The 14,091-nt window shown below is 38.0% G+C and overlaps 2 protein-coding genes across 5 annotated transcripts in view; one reads left to right on the top strand and one right to left on the bottom strand.

Annotated features, from left to right (window-relative positions):
• The window catches only part of GNAI3 (G protein subunit alpha i3), a 41,163-nt gene extending 38,199 nt beyond the window's left edge, over nt 1-2,964 (top strand). The window contains exons 7-9 of the mRNA XM_070745124.1: nt 698-851; nt 1,508-1,718; nt 1,805-2,964. Coding sequence (XP_070601225.1) covers nt 698-851; nt 1,508-1,698 — 345 coding nt within the window. The 3' untranslated portion in view covers nt 1,699-1,718; nt 1,805-2,964. The remainder of the gene's footprint in view (nt 1-697; nt 852-1,507; nt 1,719-1,804) is intronic.
• Nucleotides 2,965-3,161: 197 nt separating this feature from the next.
• GNAT2 (G protein subunit alpha transducin 2) overlaps nt 3,162-14,091 on the bottom strand; it is a 60,131-nt gene continuing 49,201 nt past the window's right edge. For all 4 annotated transcript variants that reach the window (XM_070745123.1, XM_070745120.1, XM_070745122.1 and 1 more), the window contains 5 exons: nt 11,714-11,842; nt 11,015-11,144; nt 8,921-9,074; nt 6,986-7,200; nt 3,162-5,395 (listed from right to left, as the gene is read on the bottom strand). In XM_070745123.1, coding sequence (XP_070601224.1) covers nt 7,010-7,200; nt 8,921-9,074; nt 11,015-11,144; nt 11,714-11,842 — 604 coding nt within the window. In that variant the 3' untranslated portion in view covers nt 3,162-5,395; nt 6,986-7,009. The remainder of the gene's footprint in view (nt 5,396-6,985; nt 7,201-8,920; nt 9,075-11,014; nt 11,145-11,713; nt 11,843-14,091) is intronic.

Raw genomic sequence — 14,091 nt, 5'->3', positions numbered from 1 at the left:
AATGTTTTACTATTATTATTCCTTGAACATTACAAATAGTAACATTTCAGTAGAGATTAGGGGTAAGCTTTTCTTGTCTGCATTCTCACAATTTGTGCGTATTAGAAATTGGGAGGTTATGGAGAGTAAAATTGCCTCCTCTTTATAATTGAGTGTGAACATTTAAATTTGCACACATGATTTGAAATGGGGAAAATGGTTTCTGAAGAAAACTGCCAAAAATGTGATATTCCAGAGGTTTTTGTATCATTTGCAAAAATGATAGAAACATAGAAGACTGACGGCAGAAAAAGACCTCATGGTCCATCTAGTCTGCCCTTATACTATTTCCTGTATTTTATCTTACGATGGATATATGTTTACCCCAGGCATGTTTAAATTCAGTTACTGTGGATTTACCAACCACGTCTGCTGGAAGTTTGTTCCAAGGATCTACTACTCTTTCAGTGAAATAATATTTTCTCACGTTGCTTTTGATCTTTCCCCCAACTAACTTCAGATTGTGTCCCCTTGTTCTTGTGTTCAGTTTCCTATTAAAAACACTTTCCTATTAAAAACATGATGGTTGAAGGGATGGTTGTACTTTTAATGTTGGGATTATTTTTTGACAACATTTCCACTAGTAATTTGGTTGAAGTTGTAATTATATGAAGTGTCAATGCTGTCTTTCATTAGTGGTGTTTTTTTTTTAATTCAGAATCGCATGCATGAGAGCATGAAACTCTTTGACAGCATTTGTAACAACAAGTGGTTCACTGATACATCGATCATTCTTTTCCTGAACAAGAAGGATTTGTTTGAAGAAAAGATACGGAGGAGTCCACTAACAATTTGCTATCCGGAGTATCCAGGTAAGATTTTTCTTAAGACAGAACAGATGTGTCATAACAGATGTGTGCGTGTATTATAGTAATTTCATTAAAGATGATCATTATAAGAATAAAAATCAATATAAATTAAAAGATGAAAGAATAGAAAGAGTAAAAGATGTGGAAAAGAAAAAAGAAAGAAAAGTAAGAATACAGATAGTTCCTGACTTACAACCGTTCATTTAATGATGTTTTAGCACTGAAAAAGAGTTATTGTGGGGGAGGGGAAATCAATAAAAGTGGTGAAAGACTTCCACATTAATCATGATGGTGGATTCCTCTGAATATCAGCTCTGGGAAATAACATAGAAGATTGACGGCAGAAAAAGACCTCATAGTATTTTATCTTATGGATGGATATATGTTTATCCCAGGCATATTTAAATTCAGTTACTGTGGATTTACCAACCACGTTTGCTGGAAGTTTGTTCCAAGCATCTACTACTCTTTCAGTTAAAATAATATTTTCTCACGTTGCTTCTGATCTTTCCCCCAACTAACAGCAGCAGAGTTAGTCCTTATGCATCTTACTTTCCAGAATAAAGTAGCTGGACACTGTAGGAAGTAAGGTGATGGACTAGATAAGATTTTGATGCAATTCATTAGAGCTGCTCTTATGTTCGGTATCCTTTTCCTAGGTTCTAATACGTATGAAGAAGCCGCTGCCTACATTCAGTGCCAGTTTGAAGACCTGAACCGAAGAAAAGACACCAAGGAAATTTATACTCATTTCACCTGTGCCACCGACACCAAGAATGTGCAGTTTGTGTTTGATGCTGTTACAGATGTCATAATTAAAAACAATCTGAAGGAATGTGGACTTTACTAAAAGGAAAGAAACAGAGAAAGGTGAATTGTGAACTGTAGCATTGCACAAATGTATTGCCAGGCTGTCTTGTGAACGTGTCCTAATTTTGTGAATTTTCCTTTTTTAGATTTCAGGATGTGGACTGTTTCTTTGCTGCCTTGTGAGACAGCTGCAAGCATGAACAGGACTGAGGAATGAAAACAGCATGCAAAACCTTTGCATTCTTTAGCACAATCTTCTATATTAGGGATATTTTACTGATATGGATGCTGAAGTTAGATTCCAAAAAAAATGGAACAATTGTTAAGTGTGATTTTTTTTTTATCATCCAGGCATCACCTGGATTGCATAATTTGAAATATGTACAGCTGTTATGAAGTTTTCATCCCAGAACTTCAATATGTAGCTTTCTTTAATAAGTCGTCATTGCTCTATTTTTAAAGGTTTTCCATCAAACTATATATTGATTAAATTTTATTTTCTTTGCAATGAATCTTACATTTTAAAAGCAAACAAACAAACAAAAAAAACACTTAACTATGCACATAATGTGACCAGATCATGCAGAAAGTATTCCTCTTAGCAGGAACCTTTTTGTTTTTAAAACTTGGTATGGTCAGAACTTGCTAGTATTGCAACTACTTTAAAAGGGCCTTAGAATTCTTATGGTTAAAGCTGTGGCTTTCTTCTAATATATACTACGTCAACATTCTGCTACATATACTGTAAGGCTTTCCCCTTCCTTAAAGGTAGATTTCCTGTAGCAGGTTTAACAAACTATGTGTGGCTTATAGGTTGGGAGGATTTAGCCTGGTTAATGCTGAGTACCAATTTGCTGAGTATGCAGCTGGTGGAGCAAGTAAAAATCTGATTCTTATATGGAGATTTCTGAACTGGGTACCAGTTAGCAAAGTGATTTGTAAAATTCCAAGCTTGGGGGAGGATGGGAGGAAAGTATATGCTGCTACAGGGCTACTCTATCAACCACTTAATTGTTGTGTATGTGTTTGGTCTTAAAGCAGTGGGGAGTTTTGTAGGCAGTGGAATTTGTTCTGCATTTACCAGGGCCTTTTATCCTTAAGAGATTTTGGAAATGTACCAACAGCATGTAAATGTGGTGCCAAGTTCCTGTTTGCCATTGTTTTTCTTGTAATGAAAATTAAGCAGAGTCAGGGCATTTCTTTGCTTAACCATTACACTGAGACTCTTTCCCAATTTTCATGTACAGTTTCAACCTGATGATGTAGTTATTGGCAATATTAAAATGGTGAGTTAAAAAACTTAAAAGTTCCTAACTTTATTGGTGCCATTTCTACAAATCCTTGTTAGTTTCTTACTTGCATTTCTGACTTTTGCAAATAAAAATGTTAGTTAGTCTGATTAATGATTTGCTATTGCTAAACTTTTATATAAATAACTTGTAGGGTTATATTTTGTCAAAAGTTCATTGGGCTGCACCAAATACATTCCCTCACTGGACAGGCCTTTCTTTCTTTCTTTCTTTCTTTCTTCTCTCTCTCTCTCTCTTTCCTTCCTTCCTTCTTTTCTTCCTTCCTTCCATCCTTCCTTCCTTTCTGTTTCTTTCTCTCTCTCTCTCTCTCTTTCCTTCCTTCCTTCCTTCTATTCTTCCTTCCTTCCTTTCTGTTTCTTTCTCTCTCTCTTTCCTTCCTTCCTTCCTTCCTTCTTTTCTTCCTTCCTTCCTTCTTTCCTTCCTTCCTTCCTTCTTTTCTTCTTTTCTTCCTTCCATCCTTCCTTCCTTTCTGTTTCTTTCTCTCTCTTTCCTTCCTTCCTTCCTTCCTTTCTGTTTCTCTCTCTCTCTCTTTCCTTCCTTCCTTCTTTTCTTCCTTCCTTCCTTCCTTCCTTTCTGTTTCTTTCTCTTTTTTCTTCCTTTCTTTTGTTTTGACTGCACAGCCTGTGTGTGTTCCCTAAGGACAGAGTTAAGGTATTGCAAAACAATGGGTCAAATCCAGCTACTAGTAAAATTGATATTGCTGACAGGACAGAACCAATTTAATACCATTTTATTGGTACTAATAACCTTTACAAAGAGTAATAATAACATCTGAGAATGGTGGCAAGTCATATGTCAGGCTTTACCATTTGTCACATCAACCAAGGTACTGTATTACAATGGCTATTTTAAAATGACACATTGTGACTATTTATTTATATCCTTTATTATTTTGGTAAATAACTCAAGGCAACAAATATATCTAATATCCTTTCTCCTCCTATTTCCCCCACAATAACAACCTTGGCCCAAAGTCCCTCTGTCGGCTTTCATGCCTAAGGCATGGCTAGAACTCACAGTCTCTCAGTTTCCCATCCGGATGCCTTAACTCCTACACCAAAGGGGGTCTCTTGCTACTATTAAAAGTATTTTATGAAAAGATGTGGTAATGTTCTACTCATAAATAAGATGCTATAAATAAATACCTTACTTTGTTTCTGAGTATACACGTGGGAGAACATACTTCATAAATGCGTGAATCTAATAATCATCTAAGATGACATATACTGTACATTTAAAAAAAAAAATGGGAGCATATTACAGGTTACTTAAGACTGATTTTGCACAAGCATGAACATGCATTCCAATCGGAAATATATTGTATAAATTAATAATGTATTGCGTCACCACGTCAGTTCCTATAAACGGCCTATGAATCACAGCAGATATTTTTGAAAAGAAAATGTGAAGAGAGATGTCTTTGGAGAGAAGGAACCATGAAAAGGAATGGAAGAAATTACTTTTCAACCATGCACCTGTGCTTTTTAATGCAAATTTATTTTTCACGCTTACATTTATTTGAAACTGCATGAGGAATTGCTTGCAGTGCATCTCAATGCAAGTGGTATCTTGTCTAACAATACAACTTGTTTACAAATGTTGAGAAACAATACAGCTCTAAATAGGATGAAACGCCTGGTACAGCTGTTTTATTTTTGTATCCCTCTGTGGGTGTGGAGAAGTTCTCTGCTCCTGTGATGTCAGTGGGTTGAAGCTGGATGTGTATGTTCATTACCACAGGATTAGTAAGACAAGTAGACAAGCTGTCTCCACAGCAGATAGTAAAGCACTGCTATATTCTATGAGTATTGGGGAAGAGACCCATTCTAGATTCACTGAATTAGATACTAGAAAACTTTTTTTTAAGACACTGGGTTCTAATTGCACCAGTTTCAGACAACTGCAAATAGATTGTCTATTTGGTCTATTTTTAATAGATTAAAATCTGTAAAATGCCTCATTTCTATATACAATATACAGTTTTTGGACTTGGATATTCAGACCATTGGTTTTAAAATGAACAGTGCTGTTAAGTAAGACCCCAAAGCACTGATTGGGTTTCTCCTGTGAAAGAATTATGGCTTATTTATAAATCGTTAAATGCGGAGAATCAGTGTTTGACATAAATTCATCGTTTGTAAACCAGTTTGTCTTCGCTGTTGCCCGTGTTACAATTTCCACTTTCATAGATAGTAGAGTACCTCAGAAAGGAAACTTATTAAAAAAATATATTCAGAAATTGGAGACTTTTTTGGTTCCATTTGCTTTTTTGATGGCATGTTCTTGATATAATTGTTTGTCTTGGGTGAAAACTGATATCTTGTTAGAATTGTTTATCTTCTATGGAGAAATATAGGTTCCTGAATGACTGTTGGCTCCATTGGCTCTGCTTAGCAGAATGGTGAAACTCACAGGAAGCCCTCGCTCCTGATAGATGAAGATGAGATAATATTTGGAATAATGAAATCAAATCACATTTAAACTTGAAGTTGTCAAGAGAATGACAAAGATGTAGAGATAGGTTTTATGTATATACATGTATACTTTCAATGTTTTTCAGCTTCAATCCTAACAACTAAACATCCACCAATTGCGAGAGCTATCATGGGCTTTCCTAAATATGCCCATGTTACTCCAACACTCCGCAGTCTGCATTGGTTGCCGATCAGTTTCCGGTCACAATTCAAAGTGTTGGTTATGACCTATAAAGCCCTTCATGGCATTGGACCAGAATATCTCCGGGACCGCCTTCTGCTGCACGAATCCCAGCGACGAGTTAGGTCCCACAGAGTTGCCCTTCTCCGGGTCCCATCGACTAAACAATGTTGTTTGGCGGGACCCAGGGGAATAGCCTTCTCTGTGGCGGCCCCGACCCTATGGAACCAACTCCCCCCAGATATCAGAGTTGCCCCCACCCTCCTTGCCTTTTGTAAGCTCTTAAAAACCCACCTCTGTCGTCAGGCATGGGGGAATTGAAATATTCCCTTCCCCATGGCTTATAAAATTTTTGTATGGTATGACTGTATATATGACTGATCTCTTAAATTGGGGTTTTTAGATTTTTTAATATTAGATTTGTTTACGTTGTCTTTTTACTGTTGTTAGCCGCCCCGAGTCTGCGGAGAGGGGCAGCATACAAATCTAATAATTAATTAATTAATTAATTGTGTTCAATGGTCATGACGTGAAGTCTGGCAACATCAAAAGATGTTTTAGAATATCTCATCTTTACACATTGGCTGTGGTGGCTACTAAGAAATCCCAGGTATATTGAATAGCAAAAAAAAAAAAAAAAAATCCTGAAAGAAGACAAGGGTTGACCACTTCCTCATTTTTAATCTTGCTTCTTCCCAACCATGGATGTGATCATGTAGTCACTAGGAGTTGATTCAAGAGAGACTACTTACCTTTAAAAACTCCCCAAGTCCTGTACTGAGCACCAACTTTGATTTTGTTTAAACAACATGAGGTTCTTTTGTAATCACCTCATTACCTGTGATTTCCTTAAAATTCCTCTTCTGTTGCACTACCGTGTTTCCCTGAAAATAAGACCCTATTTTTGAACCCTGAAATAAGTGCTTGGCCTTATTGCCATGCACTCAAAAGCCCGATTGGGCTTATTATCAGGGGATGACTTATTTTGGGGGAAGTATCTTCAAACTTGGTTTGGAAATAATTGCTAAGCAAAGAATTTGGCAATGGTGTTAACTCTTCCTGCAAGTTATTGCAATAGTTATTGCATAATAATTATTGCAAATTATTATGGCAGAAGAACTGAAATAGCAGAGTACTTGTATAGTTTTAATGCAAGCATCCTGCTGCAGTTTTAACTGCTGCTTCCTGTTACACATGTAGCCCATCTGACTTGGCTACTGTTTGCATTTAGCTATTATGCACATTTGACTTTAAAGCACTACTGTTCAGAAGTAAGTATAGTTGCAAGCATAAGTAAGGAAATGCTAAAGTATACTTACTGCCTAATTCCTACTTTAGGAACAGATAATTGAATGTAATTACCTTTTCTTTTAAAAAGCTGTAATCTTAGAAGAGACCACAGTCCTTTAGGTTCTCTTTGATGATTACGTCTGTTACTGCATCAAATACAAATTTGACGTTCTGTGTATCTGTGGCACAAGTCATGTGACTATAAATTTCTTTCGCATCTTTTCTCATGTTTAGATCAAGAAACTGAAGCTTGATGTAATTGCCAGCATCTTCAAATGTATTGGGGCCTGTTGGGAATAGGGAACCAGAGAACATAAACTAAACAAGTATTTAAAAATATCACTTATTGTTTGGATCAGGAGTTACTCATTTACAAGGAGAGCCTTAAATCCAACAACATTTTCTCCTGGTGGAAATGAAAAAGAAGTAGTACAGTATGTTGCTTTGAGTTCCTAATGGAAAGGCTTACTCCTTCATATTGTTGCCTACATTGTTCTCAACCTTTGATTAGATATTGAAGGGGCAGATAACATCACTAACAGATTTCTTGCACCAATGCAAATATCCCACACATCTTTTCAGTCCAGGTGTATGAATTTCCATCTGCATCTTGGAACATGATTTTTTAAATCTGGTATTAGGATTACATTACTTTGGTGGTGTCAATCCACAACTTATTTTGTACTGTTACAAACAGTTCTTGAACAGAAAGAGCCCAATAAAATGCTCATGTTCCCAGTTTCTTTCATAATAATAATATACAGCAGGGACCTCCAACATTGGCAACTTTAAGACTCGTGGACTTCAACTCCCAGCTTTGCTGGCTGAGGAATTCTGGGAGCTGAAGTCCACGAGTCTTAAAGTTGCCAAGGTTGGAAACCTCTGTTATACAGCATAGAAAGTAACTCAACAAACCTTTAGAATGTAACTACAGTAACTTTTAAAGCCTACATTTCTTAAGTGTAAAACCTTTATTGTGTTATTTTATAGAACAATTTTTAAATCAGTTGAATAAGTTGTATGTGAATTTCTTACTGAATTGATATTTTTCCATTTCAATAGTAAATTAAATTCAAACCTAGCACTTCGCTCATCAATGTATAAAGTATCATTTGCTTATTATGAAATTTATTTGCCGCCCATTTCATAGTCAACAACTCTGGGCATTAATTGTGTTCTTAACAGATTTTCTTCAATCGGATCCTCCCCAAATGTATTGAGCTGCTATAACTGTTGACAAACCTATGGCACGTTTTCTACAGGTAGCACACAGAGCCATATCGGAGGGCACGCAAGACTTTGCCCTGTATCAGCGCTGATTTTCAGCCTTGGGAAAGGCTATTTCGTCCTCTTGATGCTTCAGGGAAGATTCCCTGAAGCCCCCGAGGCAAAAATACGTTGCTCAACGGACACCTGGAAGTTCGGAAAACCCACTTCCGGTTTGCCGTTGTGCTGTTTTTTGCATTCCAGAAGGTTCAGGGAAGCTTCCTCCAGCCCCAGAGTGCAAAAAAAACAGCACAATGGGCAAATCAAGTGCATTTTCTGAACTTCCAGTTTGCCCGTTGTGCTGTTTTTTGCACTCTGGAAAGTTCAGGGAAAGTTCCCTGAACTTTCCAGAGTGCAAAAAAAACAGCACAGTGGCAAACTGGAAGTGAGTTTTCCTGAACTTCCTGTTTTCCCATTTGGGATTTCCCCCCCCCCCCCATTTACCAGGTTTCTGTAAGTTCTGTGCAGCAAGGGGAAGCGCATGCATGGGGAGGAGGGAAGGTGTGTAGGCATGTGCAGGCATGCTAGCACACCCACACACTCCATTTTGGCACTGTGATGTAACTTCAAGGCAGTGAAACTGCTGGACATGCTATATGGGAATATTGATAATGAATCCATTCCATCTGTGAAGGTTACTTAGTCGGGGAAACTGCCCCAGCCAACTGTACAATGGTGTAAGAAGAAAGCCTTTTTCTCCTTTAGCTCTTTTAGGAAATTGGAGGAAATGTTCTAACTCACCATCATAGTCAGGGAAGCAAATGCTGAGATGTACTTTCTTGATTTTTTCCTCAAAGAGGTCCTTCTTGTTCAAGAAAAGAATTATGGAAGTGGCAGCAAAGAACTTGTGATTACATATACTGTTGAAGAGATGCAAAGATTCATGCATGCGGTTCTAAAGAGAAGAACTTTAAAAAGTTAAGTTTAAAAGGAACAGTGGTATTAAGTAGTCTGTGAATTTAAGCCAAAATAGACATTTCAATAAATATGTAAAACAAATGGTTTGCAATCAACAGTGATGGGAAGCAGTGATTAAAGTCAAATTCCTAGATATGGTTTTCTAAAAGTTAAATAGTTTATTTGTAGAATATTAATATTTCACACTGAAAAGTGTAAAAAAAACCTGCCCAGAAATGAACAGCATCATATATAATTGCTAACATTAAAACAGCATTTCAGCAGAACTTGCAAGAACTGGATTGGATCCAGACAAAATGTGTTTCAAGGGAACAGCCCCTGCCTTTCCCTTTGCTGATCTAAATGCTGTATCTCTTCCGCCCCACACACACACGTAAATGCACTTTGGTTTTGGATTAAAAAATAATACCAATCTCACAAATTGATTTTATATCTTCTTAGCAACCTAGTGCATTTAAGCAATGGTTTGAAACTAATTAAGGAGAGAAGCAACTTAGAATTAAGGACAAATTTCCTGATAGAGCAATTGGTGGAGCAGTTTGCATCCAGACATTATGAATGGTCCTACACTGGAAGTTTTAAGAAGATTTTGGATAACCATTCGTCTGAAGTGGTGTAGGGTTTCCAGCCCAAGTAGGGGATTGGACTAGAAGACCTCCAAGGTCCCTTTCAACTCTGTTATTCTGTTCTATTCTATAATAAAATGAGCTGTATTTTTGTGGCTTTGTCACTCCTAATTCCAGTGCAGGAAAGGAAATGCTCCATTCTTCAATAATCTCAAAGGCTAAGCAACTTCAGATGTTTAGAAAACACTGAGATGATAAGCTCATGCTATCTTAAAATGGCTGCCCTGTGGGGCATATTCACAAATATTTGTTCCAGTGGATAAAACAAAGTGGGTACTTGGTCTAGACTCTAGATCAGAGGTCTCCAAACTTGACAACTTTAAGATTTATGGACTTCAACTCCTAGAATTCTCCAGCCAGCATAGCTGGCTGAAGAATTCTGGGAATTGAAGTCCACAAGTCTTAAAGTTGTCTAGTTTGGGGACCCCTGCTCTAGATCAAGTGTCAGCAACCCACAGCTCTGGAGCCACATGTGGCTCTTTCATCCTTCTGTGATTCCGTTGCTCAAAATATGTGTCACAACTGCCAACATGTGATACTCGCTGGCACACAATTTATTGAGCTTTTTGAGCCCCAGTAGGCCAGTCATGGATAAATCCAAGAAAATAAAAGTTTCAGAAGAAAACATAACATCTAATTCAACTACATATGCTAGTTCTGTGGCCGCTCAGGAAATTGGCACGGGAAGGGTTTTGTGGCTTCCAGTATTTTCTGTGGGACAATGGTCCAAATGGCTATTTGAATGTTTAAGTTTGCTGACCCCTGCTCTAGATCATCGTCTAGTCCAGGGGTAGGCAAAGTTGGCTCTTCTATGACATGTGGACTTCAACTCCCAGAATTCCTGAGCTAGAATAATTGGCTCAGGAATTATGGGAGTTGAAGTCCACAAGTCATAGAAGAGCCGACTTTGCCTACCCTTGATCTAGTTCATCAATATTTTTTTAAATGACAAAATACTTTGTGAAACTGGACAAAATTGATCCCACTTTGATCTGCAGCAGCTCCTTAAGCAAAAGTAGGAATGGAATTCTTATTCCAGATTGTTTTGTTACTTGGTCTTGAATGGGAGCAGTACAATTTAAAAACAACAACACCTGACAGGCTACCTTTAATATTCCTTTAATTTTCCCTTCTCTGATTGTAATCAGGCAATTGCAAAGTTCTGGCATTCTTTATGAGCGTGGAATAGAAAGGGTGACCGAACTAATTTTGTCTTTATGCGGCTGATGAATTTCAAAGCAGAACTATATTTGGAACTGTCGTCATATACAGTCTGAGCTAGCAAACATACCATGTCATCGTCTTCTACCAAGACCATGTCATATGCACTAAGAGCGCCACAAAAGATGATGCAGGTCACCCCTTCAAAGCAGTGGATCCACTTTTTGCGCTCTGATCTCTGCCCACCTACGTCAAACATTCTGGAGAAAGAAGAAACGTACATGTGACAATGACATTGGAACATTCGAAAACAGGTGAAAATCTTCCCAAACCCACGTAGTTTCAATGAACTTTCCAGATGCCTGGAACTTTAGAACAAAGTATATTTGCAGTCTATCACACTGGTTAAAGATGCATGTGGCATCAACTATTCAGCCTCTCACAATTTGCATGTGTGTAGCCTTTCAATTCATAGTTTCCAAAATTCCTGGATTTTGGGAGATTATGAGACTGAACTAGAAGATTCAAATTTGGGGAAATCTACTTAGACAAAGATGTGAAGATTGCAATATAATTCAGAAAAGAACTTCCCATTTTTCAGTCAAATGTTTAATAAAAAGACCCTGAAACAATAGATATCAAACTAGAAACAGAAACACCTTGAAAAGTTAAGCTTTTGCTAGGGGTGCAATGAGGCATCGCAAAAAGACTTCTAGGCAAGAGGAGGAAAGGCAAAATAGATTTATACATCCTGAAAACTGGTTGTAGAAAATGGAAATAAAAAGTTACATTTTCAGAGCAAGGAAAATATTATTCAGGTATTGCTCACCTGAAATTAAGATCCTTGACAGAGAACTTTGTCTCTATGATACCTGTAGTCTTAACTCGGGATCTCAATACATCCTGTTCATTGGGAAGATAGTTAGGGGCAGTGATCCTGTCCAGCTGATTAAGATAACTACAAAAGAATGAGATACAATATAATTTCTTAGCATGGTGTAGGATTATATAATAGCATGTACCATATGCCATCTAAATTTTAATTTGATAGAACTGTGTCAAAATTTTCCTAAAGCTTTAATGGCCTGAGCAGGATTTTGAACCTATATCTTCCAGAAATATCAAACTGAAGTTACTACGATTTAATCTCAACATATTCTGCTTTCCTTTGTATACAAGAAAAGAAAAAGTGCTATAAGCATTGATTAACACCTGGCTAATGTAGGATACAATGTCGTTTGGTGGGGCCCAGGGTAAGAGCTTTCTCTGTGGCGGCCCTGGCCCTCTGGAACCAATTCCCCCCAGAGATTAGAATTGCCTCCACCCTCCTCGCCTTTCGTAAGCTCCTTAAAACCCACCTTTGCCGTCAGGCATGGGGCAACTGAGTTATTCTTTCCCTCTAGGCCTTTACAATTTATGCATGGTATGTTTGTTTGTATGTATGTTTGGTTTTACAATAAGGGTTTTTTAGTTGTTTTAGTATTGGATTTACATGCTGTTTTTTATTACTGTTGTTAGCCGCCCCGAGTCTGCGAAGAGGGGCGGCATACAAATCCAATAAACAAACAAACAAACAAATAAATAAATAAAGTAAAAATAAATATGATCAGCCTTATCCATGTTACTGGAGTCGTCTGTAGTTGCTAGTTATATTTCACTTTTTACAGTATTGTAAATTGAACAATTAGTAAACTATAGCATAGACAGTAGATTAAACAGAATAAAATAGGATTGTCTTCATGTGGAGTTAGAGAGTTCAGCCTGACACAACACAAGAGGGGATGGGAGGGGTAGTGAGTAGTCAGAGGGGAAAGTTACTAGACACAACCAAAGATTCCTTTCTCCAAGCCAAGGCCACCGAAGAGGAAGTTGATAAACCCCTGCACACAGACTGGCTCTTGTGATGAACTTGTGGGTGTGGGGGATGTAAGATGAACCTTAACCTAGGTGGGATTGTGGGAAGGACTCAGAATCGGAATGACAATGGCGTAGCTAACATGGTTCTGTTAATAAATCAAGCTCTGATTGAGAGAATTGGACTGGGACTGTGTTTATTTCTCAGATGCTATTTAGAACACTGACAAGGATATTCATTTAAAAACATGAGAGTGTGAAGGGAAAAAGAACATCAAACACAACATTCACAGAAGGCGTGGGCATATAGAGCAGTCACTCATGCCCTCATCACCTCAAGGCTCGACTACTGTAATGCTCTCTACATGGGGCTACCTTTGAAAAGTGTTTGGAAACTCCAGATCGTGCAGAATGCAGCTACGAGAGCAATCATGGGCTTTCCTAAATATGCCCATGTTACTCCAACACTCCGCAGTCTGCATTGGTTTCCGATCGGTTTCCGGTCACAATTCAAAGTATTGGTTATGACCTATAAAGCCCTTCATGGAATCGGACCAGAATATCTCCAGGACCACCTTCTGCCGCACAAATCCCAGCGACCAGTTAGGTTCCACAGAGTTGGCCTTCTCCGGGTCCTGTCAACTAAACAATGTCATTTGGTGGGACAGAGGGAAGAGCCTTCTCTGTGGCGGCCCCGACCCTATGGAACCAACTCCCCCCAGATATCAGAGTTGCCCCCACCCTCCTTGCCTTTCGTAAGCTCTTAAAAACCCACCTCTGTCGTCAGGCATGGGGGAATTGAAATATTCCCTTCCTCTAGGCTTATAAAATTTATGTATGGTATGACTGTATGTATGACTGATCTCTTAAATTGGGGTTTTTAGATTTTTAATATTAGATTTGTTTACGTTGTCTTTTTACTGTTGTTAGCCGCCCCAAGTCTGCGGAGAGAGGTGGCATACAAATCTAATTAATAAATAAATATTTACAAGTTGGTATATCAATCAATCTGCTAATATTTGTTTTTGGCCATAGCAATCCCTTGTGGATCCCGTAGCAATGATGACTCCAGGAACACCCAAAACTAGGCATCCATTCTTTCTCAGGAAGTACCTTCATAATCACAACTGATAGACTCCCTAATTCTTCAACCTTATCTTCTTGATTCCCATCCATAGCACCCCAATTTCCACATCTCTTGACTCTGGCATAATAGGAGAACATTAAAGTGATCAGCAAAAAATGCTAATTGGGATTAATGCAAAAGTTGCTATTATGCCACAAAAAAGCTGTCCAGGAACTGAAACACACTCTAGGACCATCGCTATAAATAGGAGTGGAATTGCTTTACTA

Source organism: Erythrolamprus reginae, chromosome 3 (assembly GCF_031021105.1).
Source record: "Erythrolamprus reginae isolate rEryReg1 chromosome 3, rEryReg1.hap1, whole genome shotgun sequence".
NCBI lineage: Eukaryota > Metazoa > Chordata > Lepidosauria > Squamata > Dipsadidae > Erythrolamprus > Erythrolamprus reginae.
This window is presented reverse-complemented; position numbering and strand designations above follow the sequence as displayed.